The sequence below is a fragment of the Megalobrama amblycephala genome, linkage group LG3 (assembly GCF_018812025.1).
Source record: "Megalobrama amblycephala isolate DHTTF-2021 linkage group LG3, ASM1881202v1, whole genome shotgun sequence".
NCBI classification, from domain to species: Eukaryota; Metazoa; Chordata; class Actinopteri; order Cypriniformes; family Xenocyprididae; genus Megalobrama; species Megalobrama amblycephala.
The window spans coordinates 36,237,442-36,260,398 of NC_063046.1; the positions used below are offsets into that span (position 1 = coordinate 36,237,442).

Below are 22,957 nucleotides of genomic sequence, written 5' to 3' on the forward strand. Positions count from 1 at the left end.
GCTATATTCAGAAAGAATTAATCATTCTAGAATGATTGGGGTGATTTTGTAGGAAATAGAAAATAATAAATTACAAGCATAGAATAAAGATACAAAGGAAAAAAGTGAATTTTTCAGGTAAGTCTAACAGTATTCAGGTATAGAAAATGAATAATCAAATGTAAAACAACACTGAATGGTCTTCACAGTATAAATTAAATATAATTCATCTTCAATCTGTCAATCAATCTGATTTGGTAGGGTCTGTGAATTTTATTTGTGGATCAAATCCACTATTCAACTTTTTTCTATGCATTTCAGTTCATGTGCTTTTGTATTCACCAGCATTACTTTTCCCTGCTGATGGTCATAAATATGGCAGCAGAGTGGAAAAGTCATGTGACTGAAACAGAAGAATATAAGAAATATGTTATGATTCATTCATTTTTACCCATGGCCTTGAACCAGTATTCCCATTTGGCTGAATGCACACCAATGAAGGAGTTAATCTGGACATCTCCTTTAGGAGCTGAAGGAAGAAAAGGATGCAAGCCCATTAAAATACTCTATGGCAGTAGCATATTCTACACGAACATCACATTGTAATAACAATTGGATTTAATAGTTATATACGATAATGATGCAGCCTTTAAAAATGTATATTATTTCATGTGCTTTTATGTGATAAATTAAGCGGCCTTCTGTAGGCGCGCTATAAGACTCAATGAAAGAGGTGTCCAATCCTGCTCCTGGAGGGCCACTATCCTGCAGAGTTTAGCTCCAACCCCATTTAAACACACCTGAAACAGCTCATCAAGGTCTTATTAGGTATACTAGAAACAGAGATTGTATATAATAGGGAGATAAGAGGGTCTGTATCTCTTACCATTGGAGAAAGCATAACAGTCAGTCGCAACATTCCCTAACATTCCCTAGTCTGCCTTCTCTTTTTTCAAAAAACATTTTTATCAAGCTAAATTCTACATATAGTTCCCAACGAAAGTATTATTTAGTGTAAAACATGCTGAAGATTAGCAAACAGGCTGTCCATTAATTAAATGAATAGCTATTTCCCCACAAAAGCCGTTTAATCAGTATAGTGAAGCCTCTCATCCATTGACATCCATTCAAAAATCAAATTACAAGTAATAGCACAAATAAATACAACAGAACAAACATATAAATGAAATAAACAGTGCTTTTCAATTTTTTCATGTAGGTTTAAACAGGAGATTTTCAGGTACAGAAATCTAATGTATAGCTATAACTACAGATTAAACTTTATTAAAGGTAATCAGTCAAGAGCAGTTACAGGTGCATAAATAATGTTTTGAAATGCTGAAAATATAAAATGTTAAATAATGTTATTTGAAATTATTTATAAAATGTAAAGACACTTTAAACGTGAAATTAAACCTGCCAATAGGTGGCAGTGAATCACTGTTAATGAGCGAGTCATTGAGATTGAACTGATTCATTCAAACGGTTGCTTCATTCAGGAAGTGTTGCTCAGAGACGCAAACAATTCTGTGGACTTTGTTTGGAACTGTTTTCCTTGGTGAAACAGGCGATTTGGTGTCTTAAATGCAAGTCACTTGATATTAAGTTCTTGTTCATTAAACTGTAAGCTGTATAAAATCAATATCACATTTGTAATCACGCTGATATTTGGAGAAAAACAGTGATCTGTGTAATATTGGTTAACTATATTAAATGATATACAGGGGCATTTTTGCCCCTTTGATTCTGGGGGCTTTCTAAAGGCATTTTAATAGACTATATCACGCAGTGAAAGCGTACACTCTAAATATGCACACGCACTAGTCTAACCTACTAGACTACGTCACATATGCGTGCACTCAATGGGTGTTTTTGTTTATTTTTTTGTAAAGTGAGGGACATTTTCGATAATTTCAGATCATTAAAATCAACAATTACAATATCATAGACAATATATAACGCACACCCTACAGCACTGGCCCAATGGGGCAAGTGACCATTCTGTCTACTGTCCCAAGTGTCATTCACACTGGCCCCGGGCCATCGGGCAGTCCTTATCGTCGAGCCCTGTAATGTACTGATAACAAACAATAAAAAATAATAAATGTGACTTACAGTGCCAGATGATTTTCAGGTCAACCGACAGTTTCTTAGAATTGCCGCCCACAGGCAGTCGAGACATCGTCTCTCCATTTTTGTTCAATATATCCACCTTAATCGGACCTGGACAAGAACAGATTTATATTAAAAACTTAGTGCTGTTGGTAAAAGATAAGGGCATGGGCTTGTGAGAGTATATTTTGAGGTTTCTAAAGTAAAGGTGTGACTTACTGCCTTTAGCTAATTTAACACATTTAGCTAATTTAGCAAAGTGTATGTGTGTGAGTTTCTTTACCAAAGGGTGTCCCAGCTGGACGAGCATCTTTCTCAGCCCAATCGTTTCCCTTAGGCCACGTAACCTTCAACCGTTCTGGAAGTCTGATGAGAAGAAAAATTAAATCACACACAAAGGGCCAGAATTACTAAACAGGGCAATCTACCAAGAGCAGCGCAAATTAGCAGAGCCGCTGATAATCATTTGCGGGTGATCTGCAAACAACAAAGGTGCAGCAAATTAAAAATGATGTGGCTTAGCAAAAGATATGTTCGGATAACTATTATCTGACTATTGCAACGTCAAGTGCAAAATGGGTTAAGACATGCTTTTTTGGGGCATTATATAATAGCGCAAATAGGTCTTACTTTGCAAGCTCATTCTCAATGTGTTCCTTAATGGCTTTGGCTGTGGCTTGTCTGTCGATCTTAAAGATGGGAATGATTCTTTGCTCATCATACAAATCCTTCGGTTCCTACAGAAACACATCACAGAGACTTATACCACAGCAAAAAGCCATAAAAGATCTAAAATGTTCTGAGTTTGCCCACAAGTACAAAACATATAGTACAAACATTCATGTGGACGGATGAGTTCGAACAGCAGCACCTACTCACCTGTCAATTAACCACTGTGCTAAAACAAGGATTTAAACTTTGCTGTTATAAGCAGCTTTGAATAACTGACCAACTGGAAAAACACATCCAAACAGTATACACCAAATGTGCAGGGCTCTACAGTGCAAGCTAGTGCTGTCAAAAGTACCGGTACTTCGGCACCAAGTCGGTACTGAAATTTTGAAAATGTGACGATACCCGCATTTCTGTAGTACCGGTAGTACCGAGAATCCGGGTATATTCGTTACCCAGTACCCACTGATAGGGCTGTGGCAGTATTTACGTGAATATGACACGAGTGAAGCACAAAGCTTTGTTTACAAAAGAAATAAAAGGTTAGCAATTAAAGGTGACATCGCAGCCATGGAAACATTTTGGTTCATGCCGAATGAGAGGTATAGGTGAGTCCATACATTTAAGCTTTATATTCTGCTTTGCCAATCGTGATCATGGTCAACTGATTATCAGAGAATTTAGCAATATTCTATTAGTTATTCCACTGAACATGGAATCTCTGTTTCTTTTCTCAAATCTTCACTCACGCAGGGGATTATAAACGTTTCTTTCGTTCGCATTTAGGCCATTCACATTCTTTACTGTGGTAAAGTAGAAAAAACACTGTAGGACAGAAACCTTTTTGCTTGCACATCAATTTCTATTTAACACAGTTTGTGCTTGTTATTAGACTTTATAAGGCACGTTAAGTTTATTTGTATAGCGCATTTCACACACGCTAGTGATTTTTTGCTTTCGTTTTCTCTGGCAGTGCAAATAGCCAAATGTCTTGCCCCTGTGGAGGATAAAACTCGCTCTTCAGACCTTTACAACAAGTATCAGTTGCTCGTAACATCAGGAGAAAACATGAAGATATTATTAAAGAGAAATGGTCTCTTTCCTGCTCGTGTCCCACAGACCTCTCAAAGTGCAGAGCGGTAGGCTATATCAAAGACTCTAATAACGGGACTTTGGCTATATGACGCATCTTTGTGTGGAAATAAAAAAATATAAATAAAAATTAACTTTCTTATTATTTAGGTTACCATTATTTACCGATATTTATTTCATAGTTTTATAGGCTGTAGTGTGTCACCAGCATAAACCAGCTGTTACCTCTGTTGAAAAAAAACCATATGCAAAACAGGTACTGGTTTGAGCTGGTTTAGCTGGTCAACCAGCATAGGACCAGCATACCAGCACATGACCAGCATAAACCAGCTCAAACCAGCATACCAGCTTCAAAACCTACCTTACCAGCATATGCTGTTTTTTTTTTCAACAGTACAAGATGGATATTTGAGCATTTATTTATTTTCATTTTTTTTATATTTCAAAACTGATTTCATTGAGGTAGCCTATACATACACACACAAACATACACACATGCTCCAAGTCATATTTAATGTTTTTAAAATAGGCTATATAAAATAGTAAAATAGTTCCAACAGATTTTGCTGTGGTACCGAAATTGGTACCGAGAACCGTAAAATTTTCATGGTATCGGTACCGACTACTGGAATTTTGGTACCGTGACAACACTAGTGCAAGCATTTCACCCACATTTGCACCTGAAAATAACTGCGTGCAAGGGAAAGTTAGTGTCTGTTATTGATCAGAAAGTGCTCCTAAATTTTTGACTGTGCTCCTCAATTTCTTTTTATTAGGAGCACAAGTGTAAACGGTTCACAAGTGCTCCTAAAGAAAAATGTTAGCGTAGAGCCCTGATGTGAGCAACTCCATCTTGCAGAGTTTAGTCATGACTTTAACTCTTTTGTCATACATTCATGCATCTCTATTTGATCTGATTTGGGGGAAGAAAAAAAAAAATTGACAAGAATTGCAATAATATTGGCCAGGCCAATTTAGGTTGTCTTTTTACTACAAAATCTTTTTATTGAAACACTGATCGAAGGATCTAAGAATGAAGGTTAACAAAGCATTGTCAACCATTTACAAGACCATCTCCAAATTACTTGATCTTCCTGTGTCCGTTCCAAGCCAGTTAAAGTCCCTGTAAAGTCATTTTAAAGTATGTGTTCTGAGTTTGTCACACCGCAGAATAATGTGTTATTAACCACCCAGCCAAATTTGAATGATTAAAAAAATCTGCAAGTAAATGAAATAAGTTATCAAAATCTCGAAAAAATAGGCAGCGCTCTCTGCTCTCAAACGCTGGGGGCGTGTCCGCTGTCGGCGCTGAAACCACACCCACTCGCGAGAGCTGCCGTCTCAACTGACTTGAGTCTAATAATGAGTCAATCATACTGATGCATATAAAGAGAATCATTTAGAGGGTTGCAAATTTTAGTAGAGTTACTGTGGACTACCTACTAATTATAACATAAGCAAACTCGGCAACTTACAGTCATTGGTGGGCAAGTAGCCTACTGCCGACTGTTGTCCAGTCGACAAATGACGGTGCCGCGAGATGGGAGGATGAAGGCCGGGACGGGAGAGACTCTGTCCGGCCCCATATATCAACGGTTATCGGTGGGACGGTAGGAAGGCCGAGACGGGAGGGGGGCCGAGGTCTGTTCAGCCCCATTCACCAAAAACAGCGGATTATCAGTGAATCCCAGCAGACTGATGAAAGTTTGTAAAATTATCCGGTGTAGAACGATCACTTTAGAATCCTTCATATCATCGTTTTAGGAAATTTAAATGAGGAGACCGAGCATATTGTATATTATAACAACCATGTAATATGCATTTGTGTGACGAAGGCATTACTAGCTAAATGTGCAAAGGGCTGTATAACTGTAATGACACTCGAGATTGAGCGAGAGAACCGCTGTAGGGTTAGAGGCGGCGCCACGCTCGGTGCGTCATCGACAATTATATAGTGTTAGGGGAGGGGCTATGCTCGGGGGTCCAAGTGCGTCATCAGACCCCCGTTTTAGCTCCGCCCAAAAAATCCTGAGCAGAGACTTGGTGAAAAACTGTTTAATGCTCTAACTTCACAATTAAGCATTACACAATTCACAGTCTTTGTAATGTGTTTCAGCAATACATTTGTAACATTTATAAAGTGTTTAGAAAGAATTCTCAGAATTGACTTTACAGGGACTTTTAAGTTCTGAATAAGACATCCATTGGACAAACAAAACAAAATGATGGCCCTATGAAATCTGTTTTACTCAATTCACTCCTGAGGATTAATAAATGGTAGTTTGTTACTGTTGGGGTTACAATTCTCCTTTACAGATTAGAGATTCTGCCTAACATTTGCTTTTGTGGTCTAAGGAAGAAGGGAAAAAATACAGGTTTGGAGGGGCATGAGGGTGAATAGATGACTGGACAAAATATTCCTAAAAGACAATGAATTAATTTCCTCACCAGTGCAATTAGGACATGTCCTCCTGTGGCGTACACATCATCTTCAAAGTCTCCGTAAAGCAAGAACTGAACTACAGAGCCAAATAAGATGGGCTGAGTTTTCACTGACTTCACCTGAAAATGTGAAAGACATTTGAGAACACTAGAAATACAACCTCTGCTTCATAAAATGTAATGATCTGACTCTTATACATATTTTTCAGGTTAATAATGGTTTACTGACAAAGTGATACTAATTACACACTTATACACATAGTATGAAGTCTTACAACTTCTGACACTAGGATGATCATCCAGCTTTTTTACTTCATAGCAAATAAACAACTGAAATCTGGGTGATGAGTAGTAAGGTGAGAGTAAGGTACATTAGAGAAAGAGAGAGACCATGTGACATCACCCCTGCAACTTGTTCAAACTCAACACACAGGGCAATGGATAAACTTTCTGAAGTGTGTTTACATTTCACAAAACTAGATGCAGACTGAGACAACGCTATTTGCAATATGTCCATAAAATCTTGAAACGCACTTACTCCAGCCTGTATATGATTTATGATCCGCATTGCAAGCGTTGTTAAAGGTGCAATATGTAAGCTTTTTGCAGTAAAATATCCAAAAACCACTAGGCCAGTGTTATGTATTTTGTTCACTTGAGTACTTACAATATCCCAAATGTTTGCAACTATTTGTAAATGGTGACAAAATTGCAATTTTAACAAGGCTCCGTGACGCCTGTCAATGGCGTCATAACCGCGTTACTCTCGGTTTCTGGTTTTATTTTGTAGAAACCATGGAAACACCAAAGACGCTTTAACATATTACATGTTTTAATAGGCAAGGGAACAACTGTTTGGTTATGTTTTATAGACAGAAAACTAATTATTATATAGCTCAACACGTTTAGTCTTATTGTTTAAATCTAATTTTCTTGATTTTTTTTGCGAGTATCATGCTTTACCATGCCTCAGAGAAAAACACTATTTTGTCAAGTAGCTAACATAGCATAATCAGATGCAGCTTTTCAGATGCAACAGAATTTTCTCCATCATACAATACGTTTTAAAATTAATTGCATGCCATTTATCAACATAAGCCATCCAGTATTTAATATGATATTCTAAAATCTTACTCCAGTGTGTCTCAAACATGTGTCTCACAGCAGCCGCCGAGTGAACGCACAGAGTAACGTTACAACATCATTTTCAACACACTCATATGTATCTAATATGATAAACAGAGCTGCGTTACCTCATACTCATACCGGAAAAGCCGGCGCCGGCGACTGTGGCATAATAAAAGTTCCTCTGCTCGTGAGGCGTGTGTTGCGCAATCGCTCCAGCGGCCTCATTCAGCTTCAACAACACTCAGTCCTGCTCTGCTTCATACTACAGTAACGTTAATAATCGCATCCATGAAGCTTCCCGACCTATCCCGATTATTCCACCGCTTTGTTTTCCAAGATTCCACGCTAAACTTGGCCAAGCTCGCCTTTGTTTTGAATAGGCCTCTAGCGACCTCTAGTGGACAGAAATTTTACATATTGCACCTTTAATCTCATCGCTGCGTTACACGCAGAAATCGCTCTCATGCATGCTCCACATGTGTTACATTCTAAATATCGTCAAAGTCGTATTTTCCATGTGTTGTTAGTCAAACTCCAGCTCTGACAGCATTGTGGGGGAAAATGAAAACACTTTTGTGCTACTGTGCTAAGGAAACATACACTCAGAAGAAACGAGAAACGTAACAGTCTTTTTGTGACATTTGTATTTTGCACTGTAATGCGATCTCATGCATACTACAGCACACACACAACAGTTTATTTTGTTTAGTGTGTAAAATTTCTAAATAAATTTAAAAACTGAAGAAATTGAGAGGTTTGGAAATGTTTTTTGTTATTACACAGAGAGTAAAGTACCGAAAAAAGGTACCGTTGGGTACCAGCACCGAATTTCAGGTACCGATACCAGTACCAGTACCGGTTAAAATGTGAACGGTACCCAACCATAGTAGGATGTAGGAGTATCGTAAGCTTAGACGCCTCTTGCAGTTTAAACAAACAGGGCTGTGCAACAAACTCAAGCTCCACTTCTCAATATCGAAATCCTCTGACATTTCTCTTTTCTAATTTTTGACTTCTAATTTGTGACCAGTGTTGTTTTGCTCTATCCTCTGCACTTCCACATTCGTCATTATGTCATGCATTGGGTCAGAGGTTGCGCTTCCGCCACATATCGATGCATATTACGGCCGTCTGCCGGAAGCTAGTTATTATAGATAATAAAGTTTTAAATAATATGGATTTTTTTTTTTTTTTACTTAGGGGTGAAATCAATTATTTTCACCCCTAAAAGTAACATAACGTATCATCATTTTTAAGGAGTAATGTAAGAGTGTAACATATTACTTTTTAAAAGTAACACTTCCCTACACTGGTGTCGTCTATGACTGTGTGAAAATGTGAAAACTACTAGATCTCACAAATTGTCCTTTCTTGTAAGTCTTGCCGTCCCACTTAATGGCTTGGAATTTAGCCCAGGGTGATTGAAGCCGTTTGGGCACATCTTCACGTGTCATCACACCCTGAAATCCCTGAAACATCACCTACAAACAAACACACACACAGAGACAATCAATTGTTGCCATCTAAATGTGACGATAAAACAATACAGTGACAATTTTTTTTTTTTTTTTGCAAACTATCTCTTAAAGTGTTAGTTCACCCAAAAAATAAATTTCTGTCACTAATTACTCACCCTCATGTCGTTTCACACCCGTAAGACCTTCGTTCATCTTCGGAACACAAATTAATATTTCTTTGATGAAATCCGAGGATATCTGCTCCACACACTGGCAGCAATGTCCATTGCACCATTTGACGTCCAGAAAGGTAGTTAAAAACATGGTTAAAATAGTCAATGTGACTATAGTGGTTCAACCTTGTTATGAAGCGACGAGAATACTTTTTGTGTGCAAAAACAAAACAAAAATAGCAGGCTTCCTTGTTTACGTCCGAATGCCAGCTCATTATTGGCCAGATCCTGTGTCAGCATCACATGCATGTGTTGTGCTGTCACGTGTTCAGCTTCGGCCAATACTGAGTCTGCATTCAGACGTAAACGAAGGAAGCCTGCACTGAGTTCACTACGTACAACAATGGTTTAAGTCGCTTGAATAAAGTTTTTATTCTTGTTTTGTTTTTGCAGACAAAAAGTATTCTCGTCGCTTCATAACATTAAGGTTGAACCACTGTAGGTCACGTAGACTGTTTTAACTATGTTTTCAACTACATTTCTGGACGTCAAAAGGTGCAATGACATTGCTGCCTGTGTGGATCAGAAACCCTCTGATTTCATCAAAAATGTCTTAATTTGTGTTCCGAAGATGAACGAAGGTCTTACGGGTGTGGAACAACATGAGTAATTAATGACAGAATTTTCATTTTTGGGTGAACTAAACCTTTAAGACCGAAACTACGGAGAAGGATTAGGGCCTAGCAATAATAAAAAAATAAAACCATTGAGATTAATGTCATTATAATGCAAGATTAAACTTGAGAAAAGATTACATTGAGAAAAAAAGTCGAAATACAATGTTGAGAAAAAAAAAGTATTAAAAAAAATGTTCAGAATAAACATTAAATTGAGAATAAAGTCGTTATTCTTCGAGAAAAAAAAAAGCAAAAAAGCAATGAGTTTATTCTCAACATTTTATTTCAACTTTTTTTTCCAAGATTTTTTCTTGAAACATGACTTTATTCTCGAAATTTAATGATTTTATTCTCAACATTGTATTTTGACATTTTTCTTCTCAAAATTTAACAAGTAAATTTAATCTTGCATTTTAATGACTTTAATCTCGAGATGTTTTTTTATTTTTTTTTATTATTGCTTGGCCCTAATCCTCTTCCATTCAAAACACTCTTGGGAGTCATGGGACTGTTAAAAATCCAGAACGTCTGAGCAATTAAACTAGTTTAAAACTATATTATATAGTAGCAACACAAACTGTATTAGTTGTATTTGTACTAAAATTTGATATTTTGTATAAATATTTGTTGATATATATTAAAGGATTAGTTCACTTTCAAATGAAAATTACCCCAAGCTTTACTCACCCTCAAGAAATCCTAGATGTATATGACTTTCTTCTTTCTGATGAACACAATCAGAGTTAAATTAATAAATATCCTGACGCATCCAAGCTTTATATGGGCAGTGAGCGGGACCAACGAGTATGAGCTGAAGAAAGTGCCTCCATCCTCATACATCCATCATAAACGTGTGCTCCACACGGCTCTGGGGGGGTTAATAAAGTGCTTCTGAAGTGAAGCGATGTGTTTGTGCGAAAAAAATATCCTTATTTAACAAGTTTTGAAGAAAAATATCTAGCTTCCGCCAGACCGCCTTCTGTATTCAAAATACGAAAAAAATGGCACTGGCGTTGTGTCAGTTAAGCTTTTTCCGTAAGTTGAATAGAGAAGGCAGTCTGGCGGAAGCTAGATATTTTACTTCATAACTTGTTAAATATGGATTTTTTTTTTTTTTTACACAAATGCATCGCTTCGCTTCAGAAGGCCTTTATCAACCCTCTGGAGCCATGTGGAGTACACGTTTATGATGGATGGATGCACTTTCTCAAGCTTCATACTTGTGGGTCGCGTTCACTGCCATTGGATGCGTCAGGATATTGCGTTAGAAGCTTGGATGCGTCAGGATATTTATTAATATTTCTCCGATTGTGTTCATCGGAAAGAAGAAAGTCATTTACACCAAGGATGGCTTGAGGATGAGTAAAGCTTGGGGTAATTTTCATTTTAAAGTGAACTAATCCTTTAAAGGAGTAAGTGAATATAATTCATTTTTGTTACAACTATGGAAATTTCACCATTTTTGTATTTGTATTTACTGAGAACATATGCTTATGTTCAATATGATACAATAACAAAGAACAATATTACATGACTTCTAAAGTTACTTTTTTTTTTTTTTTTTAAATGTCTAGTATTTAATGCTTTCATCTATCACAATAAATATAATGCCTTTGATTTGGGGGATTTTCTCAACAAATATTTATACGTGTAACAGTAATGCAAAAGCACATGTTAAGCATGTTCATAGGAACCAGACATAACGCACTGATCAAGCAGTTACGTTTTTCTTTGCATACTTGGCCTCACACTAGCAGACACATACCTGCTTATCAAATCGCTCATGACAATCTTTTAACCAGTTAGTAAACTCCCTCTCAATCTTCACTCGCTGCTCCTGGATAAAACAGAACAGAATGTGTATACTGGGCTTTAATCAGGTGCATGTAAGCAGTGTTAGAACATGTGTCTCTCAGAGTTCAGGAGTGTGTTTCTATACCTGGCCATTGTGCACTCTGGTAAAAATGGTCTCTTTGTCACGGAGCTGAAGTTCCAGGTCCATAAAGGTGAGTTTGTTGGTGCTGACTTGGAACCGGTCATTGGCAAAGAGAACTCCTGAAATCCGGTTATAGCACTCAGACGGCACAGCACCTGGTTTCTTAGGCCTTTTACACCACTCAAACCTAACACACATACAATTTATCATTCATATTAAATGAAAGTGAACATAAAAAAAAAAAAGGATAATTTTTCAAAACACTGCATTCTCTTTTTTTTTTTTTTTTTTTTTTAAGCATTTCGATATCATAGATATTTCTGCAAAGAATGTGTTCTTGTTTGCCTTCAGCACTATTTTTAAATTAAAAAAATTATTGGTCTCTATGTATAAAGAATTTGGAAGTGACTGGAGCTGTTTCAATAGTATAACCACAATGCATAAATAATATGCGTGTTAACATTATTTAAGTGTGATACATCCCTTTGGTAACCTTTTCTGTGTGAAGTTATATCCAGTTTTTTGAGTAAAAATAGAGGGGAAAGGGGAAAAATAAATAAATAAATAAATAAATAAATAAAGAGTCTTTTCCGCTCACCCGCTCACCAAAGCTGCATTTATGTGATCAAAACCACAGTAAAAACACTAACATTGTGAAATATTATTACGATTTAAAATGACTTCTATTTTAATATATTTTAAAATGAAATTTATTCCTGTCATGCAAAGCTAAATTTTCCACGTCATTACCCCAGTCTTCAGCATTACATGATCCTTAGATTTTATTTTATTTTTTCAATGCACATTTTACCAATTCCAAACAGAGGTGAAAAATGCCCTATATTCACATGTGCATAATCATTAGGTTTTTTCTACAAGTAAAATGGGAACAAAAACAAGAGAGAGATTAAACTGACACAAAAATTATGAAACACCCACAAGGAGGATTTAACAGTTAAAATGTGACCATTTACTTAAGAATGAGAAGAAGAAAAAAAAAAGAAAAAAAACTTACTCTGAGACAGAGGTATAGGGAATGAGCCGCCCATTCCAGAAGCACTCAAATATCGGTTGTTTGCCACGGCCTTCAGAATTCAAAACTACACAATCTTCATCTTCATCCTCTAAAGGACCTAAAATACAACCACACAGACCTATTTGGAAAAAAATATCTTGGCATTCACACCATCTCAGCAGTCAAACTGCAATCAGCTACTATTATATCAGCTCTTTCATCACTGCCATTAGTGCAGAATGGACAATTTATTATTCATTACTGCATTATTATTATTGGAATTTTTCTATGGCAAGCATTACCAAGTAAGTCTATATATGAACACCAGCAAAATGTTTATTGAAGCGGTGTGCTAATGCTTTTTGAAACAACAGGAATTACAATTTACACCCGAAGATGATGAAATGGATGAAAAAACAAAGACAAAACTTTTATGCCACAGCATAAAAGCGACAGCAGATTTAAGTGTAAATGAAAACAAACTATCCCAAATAACCAGAAAACACTTACAGAGGCCATATTATGCTCTTTTATAAAGTCTTGATTTTGTTTTTGGGATCTATTAGAACAGGTTTTCATGCTTGAACATTTATAAAAAAAAAAATAATAATAATATTTCACATACTTTGTTGCAGCACCTCTCTTCCCAGTCTGTCAGTAATGCTCTGTTTAGACCCAGATATACTTTATTTTCCCGCTCCATCTTGCACACATTTGTGTCCATGCAGCTTTTTAAAGTATGAATGAGTTTCACACATGCACAGTAAAATTGCTTTTCTATGCTCTACAACATTCGCTCAGAAGGACAGAAGAAAAAAGTAGCGGATCTGCCACTGCATGCAAAGTTTAGAACAAGAACCAGAACCAAAACCAAAAACAATGGCAAATCGCTTTGTTTTGTTTACTGTTCTTGGAACAGCGTGTTGTTTTTGTATCGCTCTTTTCGCACACTTTGACTACTACACAATAAATCACAAATGTGTATTGCCACCTGGTGGACTCTTCTGTCTCAACATTCACCTTGTGCATGTGCTGTTGTATGCACACAATCCGGACACAAAAACTGTGCTGCATACGGACGTCCGTGGACCCTCCTGATGATGTCGAAAATTATGTCACACGGAAAGTGGCCGGAATGTCGTTCCTGTCTCTATGAAGCCTCTCCTTCGAAAAGCACAGTTTGCTCTGATCAGTCGGCTGGACCAGTGTGTTGTGATTGGTCAACCTCTTCGAGTGCATTTAGAAAATGTCACACCCCTTACCGTAACCATGAGTTTCAACACACTACTAACGGAACCTCAACCAGGTGCTGCCACTTTTTTGGTGCATGCCTTGGATGGGAATTATTTAAATGAGGAATACCGTGACGTGTATGTTCCCGGAAGAAAACTCAAGACTACAATCGAGGTGTTTCAGGGAGTGTACTTTGTGCTTTGTAAATTTGCAGACCTTTCTTCATGCTCAAACAGCAACGTTACACACTAAAGAAAAATTAAGATTTAAAAATAAAAGGTCCTTTTTAAATGTAATTCATGTCACTGATTCACAATACCTGCTGAGGCAGCATATGGATCCACTGGATATGTTTCTCGATCGTAGAGGAACGGGTGATAACGGATCAATCCTTCCACTAAGGAATCTCTAGCGCCGGTGGCTTTAAATTCAAAAGTAGAAGCACTGGAGCTGATATACAGAGTCTGCATGTCATTATCCACATCCCTCAGATTCACCACAGAGGGGATTCGAGGGGAACGTTCAAACAAACTGATCTGAGAAAACAGAGAGAGATCTTCAGAAAAAAAACAGGGTCATTCTGATGCATAAAAGCCACAACTACATATGCATCTATACCTGAATGTCAATGTTGGAGAAATGGTCAGTTTTTCTCATTTTTCTCTTGTCGTTTCCATCAATTCCATGTATATAATAATGGTAAGTATGCCTGAAATAAAACAAACAGCATTAAATGTCCCATGGCTTGCCTTCAAGTAATAAATTGTAGCTTTTATCAGGGCTCGACAATAATGACTGCCTGATGTCCCGTGGCCAGCATAAACAAGACTCAGAACAGTAGACAGAACGGTCACTTGTCCAATCGGGCCAGTGCTGCACCGTCACGAAAGTTTATCATTTGCACGTGTTTTTCCAAGCGCAAGAAGACGCAAGTTCTTTCGAGTCTTGTTGCACTTGAACAGTCATATTCACACAAAATAATGTCAAAATGCATGCATTTGCAAGTATCCTTGTAAACATAGTTGGTTATGCCTTAAGTGAATGTAAACAGTTGAGAAATAAAACAGATGTGTGACAGTATATTAAATCTGTGCTAACATGAACTAATAAACATGAACTAACAATAAACAGCTGTTTATTGTTGCATTGCCATTTGCAGATGACTGTGTACCAGTGTTAATTTCGTTAACGAAAACTATGACGAAAAATGTTCGTTGACGACCTTTTTTTCCATGACTAAGACGAGACGATGAGAGACGACACCAATTTCATTTAACGATAACGTGACTACACGTGCAATATCTTTGACGAAAAAAAGACGAAGACTGAAATGTGGCTAAAAGACCAAATCACTTTTGAAATCACTTTTTGTTTTTGTCGAATCTTATTACGAGCGGTCACGCTTACGGTTGCCAGATTTCCAGAAATTTAAACCCCCCTATCAGAGCTTCTCTGTTAAAAGAACACGTTTTACTTAATCTTTGCTATCTGGCAACCACGAGCCCTCTCTACACGGAGGAAGAAGCGCGGATGATCTGAAAACAGACAAGGAAGCTGGAGTTCATCGCTCTTCATTTGAGATTTTCTACTTAAATTAAAGTGTCTATATTGCGCGGCTCGTTTATGACCAAATCTGGGACCAAAGTGCAGGCTGATATCCAGCAGTGTTTCTCAAACTGATGTTATGTTACGTGAAAAGTGCCGTTCATTTTATTCTACTACACCTTAAAATAACATTAAAACTGAACATGTATTTCTAGGAGGTAAAATGTAGATTTAAGATTAAATCTCTCTTTGATACAAAAAAAAAAAACATACCCTTCTGCGAGTTACTGTTTTTAATGTTGATCATATTATACCAGCAATTGCCCGAATATAATATAATAATTTCCCGAATATTTATTTTATACAACAGTTCAACAAACATTTTAAACAGTATTGTCAGTATTTTTGCTCTATTTTTCAACAAAAGCCACAGCAGAACTGCAGCACACAAGCTGTTTTGTGAACGAATCTGTGGCTTTGAACGAAGCGTCAATATATATATGACATCTATTGACATTTAGCGACATATATATGGCATTAAAAAGGCATTAAAAAGCATTAAATTAGATTTGATGAAACCTGTAGAAACCCTGATTTTTTTTTTTTATATATATATATATATATATATATATATATATATATATATATATATATATATATATGTTGGGAGGAAATGATACTTTTAAAAATGAAACTAAACCACCAGTAGGTGGTGGCAAGTAACCGTCTTAATGAGTGGGTCATTGATTCATTCATTCAAACGATACATTCCAATGGCTGATTCATTCAAGAATGAAGCAGTTGTTTATGAATAGGTCATTTAATCTTTGACTCAACAGATTATGTTCAAAACGCTGAATGATTCAGTAATAAAAACAAGGCTGAGTGTTGCGCTTTGATTCTGCTGTGATCTTTATTTGAAACTATTTTTGCTGCTAAAATACAACAAAAACAGTCAATGTTCCTTATTAAATTTAAGTGGCTTGATATTAACTACTTTTTAATTGAACTGTTATATGAAATCAGTGTCACGTTTTTAATCGTGATGGTAGCCTGTTTAGGAAAACAGCATTCTTGGTCATGTGATTTTGCTTAACTGTATCAAGTTATAAAAACTCCACATTTTGAATTTTTACCACAGTATGTTTAACTGAGTTTCTTTTTGTGTGCGCTTCGCTCATGTTTCCATTTCTCCTCGAGCTGGTGCGCGAGCCTCAACAGTGCAACCTTGTTATCGTCAGTACATTATACAGCCTATTATCATCCACTATCGATCGCCACTTACACTAAATGTAATAAAATCAGTCATACTTGCGTTTTGGCGATTCCCAAGTTGGAGGTTTTTTTTGTTTGTTTGTTTTGTTTTTTTTTGGTATTGACATTTTAAATCAGGTCCTTGTCCGGTCAGGAAAGTAAAGTTCGAGCCCTGACATGTTAAACCAGCAATAAAATCCTGATTTATATTCGAGATGTTGTATGACAAAAATCACCATACACATAAGATAAAGACATTTGGTGTGATTTTGGCTATACTGTATGTACACGTAAAATGATCACTCAGGTTAGAAGCAATAGTATCTATTTTATTTGTTCTCTGACAGCGCACAGCTTAAACTGAATCCGCTGCTGAACCAGAGAGGTGCTCCTGCGTCAGGAAAGCAAGATCTCGCGCTCGTGCTGCAGTACCAGGGGGTCTCGGAATCAGGTTGACAAGTCGCTATATTTGTCACAACGCACTCTCTTAGGGAAAAAAAAAAAAAAAAAAAAAAAAAAAAAAAAAAAAAAAAAAAAAAAAAAAAAAAAAAAATCGCAAAGGGGGCCTGAAAAGGCGCCAAGTTGGTAACATTGATGCAGCCTTCCGTCTCCAGGTCCCAGTGCGCCGCTGTCCAAAACGGCGTTATGGCAATTTTGCACTGGCCGGAGGCAATTATCAAACTGGTTCCGTGTGGGTATCACACCAAAGTACATTTTGCGACAGCAAATCAAAGTTATTAATTATTTAGGCTTTATTCAAAATAAACTGGTATTATTATTTTTCTTCAAAACTATCTAAAAAAATTTAATGCCTGTAGAAATTAAATGTAATGCTTTTTAATGCCATTCAAGGCCTTAATTTTCACAAAATCAATTTAATGACTTTTAATGCTTTTTAATGCCCCGTGGATACCCTGAATAAGATAAAACGTCTAAAAAGTTAGATTTCTGTTACACTTTATTTTAAGGTGTCCATGTTACAGTTTAATTATACATTTAAGTACTGAGTAATATTAATTAACTACATGTACTTACTATAGGGTTAGGATCTGGGTGTGGATCGCGAACAGATGACAACATTGTCAAAACGATCCCCATTAACATGTAATGGTCGAAAATGACTAAAACGCAGTATTATGCTGCCAGGCCAGTAGTTGGCAACATCACTTTGTAAAGAAACGCTACACGCATGGAGAATGATCACACAATATGTATGTAGTCACCATTTCCACAAATTCATATTTTTATAGTTTGAACAGAGACGATAATGGAGTCATTTTCAACTTTTGCACTTTGAAACCCGTCCTCAAAAGTGTGCATTTTCAGGCCCCCAAAATATCACTGTTGTGTAAATGAACGCCCAGAATGGATAAAAAGTTCCCAGTTTTAAGTTGAAAATGGTGTTGAAAACGGGAGGAGTTTGTGTATGTGTTTTTGGGACGTACGCCAATTCTCTGGTCCACAGAGAGAAATACTGTTTGAGGTAGACGACGTGTTCTGGCTGGATTCCAGTGATTACAACTGCAGTGAAACTCTCCTTTCCATCTTCTTCAATCACAATAGACCGCAAAAACTGCTCCTCAATGACATTCACATGCGAGAAATCCCCAGGCTGCAAAATAAAACACAAAATAAAAAACAAAATCCAGGGGCCAACAATTGCATGAGACGACTTGTATTTCCCTCACCTTCCTGTTTCTAATGAAGCCAGAGTAAATGTCTTCCCTGTTTAACTCCTTGCGCTCAAAGTCTTCTTTAGACATGACAAATTCATGAACATCTGGAGAGCCTGCAGGTTTGCTGATCATCTGAAACACACATCACAATACAAGAATAGTTCACCGAAAATTATTATTTTAACATGTAACCAAAGTTATTAACTCAAAATCTTCATCTCTGCCACTAAGCCATTGTATGGTTTCAGGAGACCTAGAAATCAAAGTAGGAATCTACTTAAAACTACTATGCAACTTTTATTGTGCCCTTTTTTGGTGTTTATCCTCTTTTTGAAGGTTGAAAGCCATAGGAGGCACTTTGAACTATTATTGTATGTAAAGAGATGCATAGAAATTCTTTCAGAAAAAAGCATAAGACAAACATGAGGGCGAGTAAATAATGAGGTCAACTATTCTTTAAATACACAATGTAAAAAAAAAAAAAAAAAAAAAAATTAACCAATCATTTGTAAGATCACTAGATCCTGTTTTACACACCCATGGTTTGTTCAAGTTCAGCGTGAGTTTACTGACTGAATCTCAAAAACAATTTATAAAGCTTTGCATCTACACTACAAAATAAAACTCTGATTTACACTAACTTTGCCTGGTTGATTTTAACTGAAGCATTAACAATAATGTAAAACTCATGCATGGACAGTCAGTGAGCTCGAGCTGAACAAAACATGCAAAGGATATCTATTCAGCTCATTTATTCAGCTCATTTTTAGCACAAAGAAGAGAAGTGAAACATGAAACCTGTGGATCACACTGCTTAAACCAACCTGGTTTAGGGACAGTTTTTAAAATCTATAAATTGCCATTTCTCAATGGACATATCTTTTCTGCTTTATTGAAAAGTGATGTAACAAATCTACTGTATTAATCTGCAAGTATGATACTTGTTGAATAAATGTGAACAAATGCATGCAAACATACTCTGACAGACTGGCCGATGTAAAACACAGCCTGTTTGCCTCCGACTCCAAAATATGAGATGTCACTGTTCAGACTGCGTGGAACTGGACTTGGTCTCTCATAACCGGGTTTTTCGCTACATCCACAACAAAGAAGAAGAAAAAAAGCTGATGGTTATCAAGATAATCAGTGATGCATTTACATTACATGGTTCAAGTGACCCAATTCTGATTTTTTCCTCCCATGTGGCACAGATCGGATATGACCCATGAACATGCAAGCAGGAAAAAAAGCACATGGTTTCAGTCCTCATTCATATGTGGAAATAAATCTGATATGGATCGGATACATGCATTTACGTCTGGCATGTAAGATGAACGATGTCAGCTCAGACGGACTCAAACCCCAGCAGTTAGAGCAGCAATCATTGCCCCCTGAGCTGTGTGGATATATTTTATGATGGACAGATACACTTTTTTGGGCTTCAAAAATCTTATCCTCCATTCACTGCCATTATAAAGCTTGGACGAGCCAGAACATTATTTAATCAGTCCCTCCAGTTTTTCACGCGATTCCGCGATCGCCGAATACAACGCAAAATCAACACAATGTCGCAATTTTTTGCGATCCTGCTTAATTCGTCATTTCACCGCAAAATAAATCACAAAAAATCATTTTATTCACAAAAATAAATAATATTATCTAATTGAATTATCCCTAATTCCTAATCATTAAAAGCTGCAATGCATTATTTTCACAAGGATAGCCTACAGACTGTCATGCAATGTGCATGCACAGTAGGCCATGTGGTCTGTGCATAATCTGTGAAAGCGAAAGCAAATATTTCTCTGTCGTCTCGCATCCGTGCCAGGAACGGGTGAAGCGATTATGCGACGTGGATGAATGGAAAAATAAAAAGTATGATATGCCTGATAGCACTAAAAAAAAAAAAAAAAAAAAAAAAAAAAAAAAAAAAAAGTGTTGATAAAAGCGCTGTATAGGCTACACAAACTCAATTCGGCTCTGACACACTGACCGACTGCCTGCGGATTCTGTGCATGTGTATGCCGCCTGTCAGCACTCGTGCGTGCATACCGAAATGTGTTATATTTCTAGGCTTATTGGCCTTGAACGGTCAATTACACAGTTATGTCTTGAGTGAACATATTTGGGGCGTGTGTCAGTGTTGGATCCGCTCATTACAGTAGGTCTTAAAGTGAAAGCAACCTAATATATACCCGTTCCTGTCTTTGTTGTTGTTTTATTAATTAATATTAACGACAACAACAGGGGAAAAACAAACAGTACTTAAACTTAAAGCACTGTTTGTATCTGTATCTTTATATTGTATTTATTTGTCCTATTGTAATTTGTTTATTCTTATTTTATTGCTGACTGTTTACTTGATTCTTGCATTACTTGAGAACTATTCAGTAATTAGGCATTTGCTTATTGCTGTGGCTTACCTGTAAGATTTGGGTCACATTTCCCACCGCAAGTGATCATGTTATTAAAGCCAGATAGTACAGCACTGGACTAGCCTTTTTTGGCAAGACACAACAATAAACAAGATTTGTCCATTTTATTTGTTCTATTGCCATGTATGACTACTGTGCATCTAACATAATACATGGTAAATGTTGTTTTCTAATAAAAAAAACATCGCAAATTTTTCGCAAATTTCTGGAAATTACCACCACAAAATCAGTCATTTTGATCGCAAAAATCACAAAAAAATATTGCGAAATCCTGGAGGGACTGTTTAATATAACTCCGACTGTATTCGTCTGAAAGAGGAAATTCATATACACCTAGGATGGCTTGAAGTTGAGTAAATCATGGGGTAATTTTCATTTTTGGGTGAACTGGTTAGTTCAAAAAATGAAAATTACCAATGACCAATGACCAATGTTTTGCCGACCTTTAAAGATGGTGCGGAAAGCAAAAGCTTGCATTATCATTTCATCTGCGTCCATTGCAAATCGCACCATTTTTACTTCCTTTTTCGGCCTAAGCTTTTCCAGGTCAGTACATCTACATTGGGTTGTTTCGCCAAGTGTATGGTGTAAATGGATATTGAATATAAGTCGCTTTTAAAAGATATTATTTTGACGAACTAACAGGCATCATACAATGAGCATAGCTCAGCAGGATATTATTTCAAATATTATGAAGAGGGCATTTTGGAGTAGCTCACTTATCATAATAAAATAAGAAAAAGTGCATGTTTTATGAAAAGCACACCTATGAAACATGTCATTTTCTCTTATAAACTTCGACAGACGGTAAACGGCCCAGTTGTTCAGCTGTTTAGAAGTCATTCCACATCCATTATCCATCACCACAACAGCAGGTCCTCCCTGAGACTCATCGAACAGCTGAAAAACACATAGAAAGAACAAAACATCTGGATCATGAAGACTAATAGTAGGTCAATGTGCAACAAGTCTCACAAAAAGTACTGTTTAACCATAAATCACTGCATGCTATTTTCCTCAGATAAAATGTGTAATATCTAATATTTTTTTTTAACAGCAGGAAACTCTGTATAATCATGCAGTGTGCGCATGTCAAAAAAATCAAATCCAATTGTAAGCTTGTGACATAAACGTGCACATCAACCCAATCACTTTATTTAGCATTCATGTAAACACTATGTTCAGATTGAAACAAAAAGTGTCCATGTAAAAGTAGCTACTGAAAATTAATTACTTCTGGTCACACCTTTAGAACGTATGCCACTGAGACTATTCACTATGGGTTTGTAATAAAGACAGAGGGTCAGTGTTGAACTTCTCACCAATCTGATTTCAATTCTCCTGATTCCAGTGTTTTTTGCTGTGGCTGACAGCGCATTATCAATAAGCTCAGCAAAAGCATAGGCTGCAACACAACAAAAAGAGAAAAACAATACACATCAAACTGGCACTGTGTACATTAGGGTTGTGTCGATAGACAATGATATTGTGTGTCAACAATAGCTAGAGATAGCATCAAATGCATTAGCTATCAACAATATCAAGAGGATTTGGCATTTCCAGTTAATGTATTAAATTATTATCATCAGGCTACTGTTACTATTATTAAATTAATATTTAAATTCATTTTGCCCCGTCATGATTTCATAGCACATCACTGCATAACTTACACTCTGCAAGGATAATAAAAACATTTCTATTTTCTATTTTTGGCCCTTCTATTACTGCAATTATCAATAATTCTCTAATGACTGGGCAGGATCCATTGGCCCTTAAGACAGTAGCTATCACACCAGTTCCTAAAAGCCTGGGTGGGATGCTGAAGACTTATCCAACTATGTGCATATAACGAATCTACCTTTTCTAGCTAAGGTCCTCAACTAGGTTGTTGTTGGTCAGTTACAGAAATATCTGTCCACAAATAATCTATCAGAACCATTTCAGTCTGGATTTAGATTTAGCATTTTTGTTTTGTTAGACATTAGCACTGTTTTTGACACTGTATGTCATTCCATCCTACTTGAAAGGATGTGTGGGTGGTTGGTTAGGCATCTCTGGTGTTGTGTTTGTTTGGTTTAAATCCTATCTCACTAATCGTTTCCAGGATGTATGTTTGGGGAAAAATACACCT

General features: G+C 36.7%; 1 protein-coding gene across 4 annotated transcripts in view; it reads right to left on the bottom strand.

Moving 5' to 3' along the window:
- The window catches only part of smchd1 (structural maintenance of chromosomes flexible hinge domain containing 1), an 81,311-nt gene that overhangs the window by 52,889 nt on the left and 5,465 nt on the right, over positions 1-22,957 (bottom strand). For all 4 annotated transcript variants that reach the window (XM_048185306.1, XM_048185305.1, XM_048185304.1 and 1 more), the window contains 16 exons: positions 22,149-22,231; positions 21,593-21,726; positions 19,370-19,484; positions 18,404-18,523; positions 18,161-18,327; positions 14,535-14,625; positions 14,236-14,452; positions 12,684-12,801; positions 11,672-11,855; positions 11,498-11,569; positions 8,784-8,906; positions 6,304-6,417; positions 2,722-2,828; positions 2,375-2,457; positions 2,095-2,202; positions 431-508 (listed from right to left, as the gene is read on the bottom strand). In XM_048185306.1, coding sequence (XP_048041263.1) covers positions 431-508; positions 2,095-2,202; positions 2,375-2,457; positions 2,722-2,828; positions 6,304-6,417; positions 8,784-8,906; positions 11,498-11,569; positions 11,672-11,855; positions 12,684-12,801; positions 14,236-14,452; positions 14,535-14,625; positions 18,161-18,327; positions 18,404-18,523; positions 19,370-19,484; positions 21,593-21,726; positions 22,149-22,231 — 1,914 coding nt within the window. The remainder of the gene's footprint in view (positions 1-430; positions 509-2,094; positions 2,203-2,374; positions 2,458-2,721; positions 2,829-6,303; positions 6,418-8,783; positions 8,907-11,497; positions 11,570-11,671; positions 11,856-12,683; positions 12,802-14,235; positions 14,453-14,534; positions 14,626-18,160; positions 18,328-18,403; positions 18,524-19,369; positions 19,485-21,592; positions 21,727-22,148; positions 22,232-22,957) is intronic.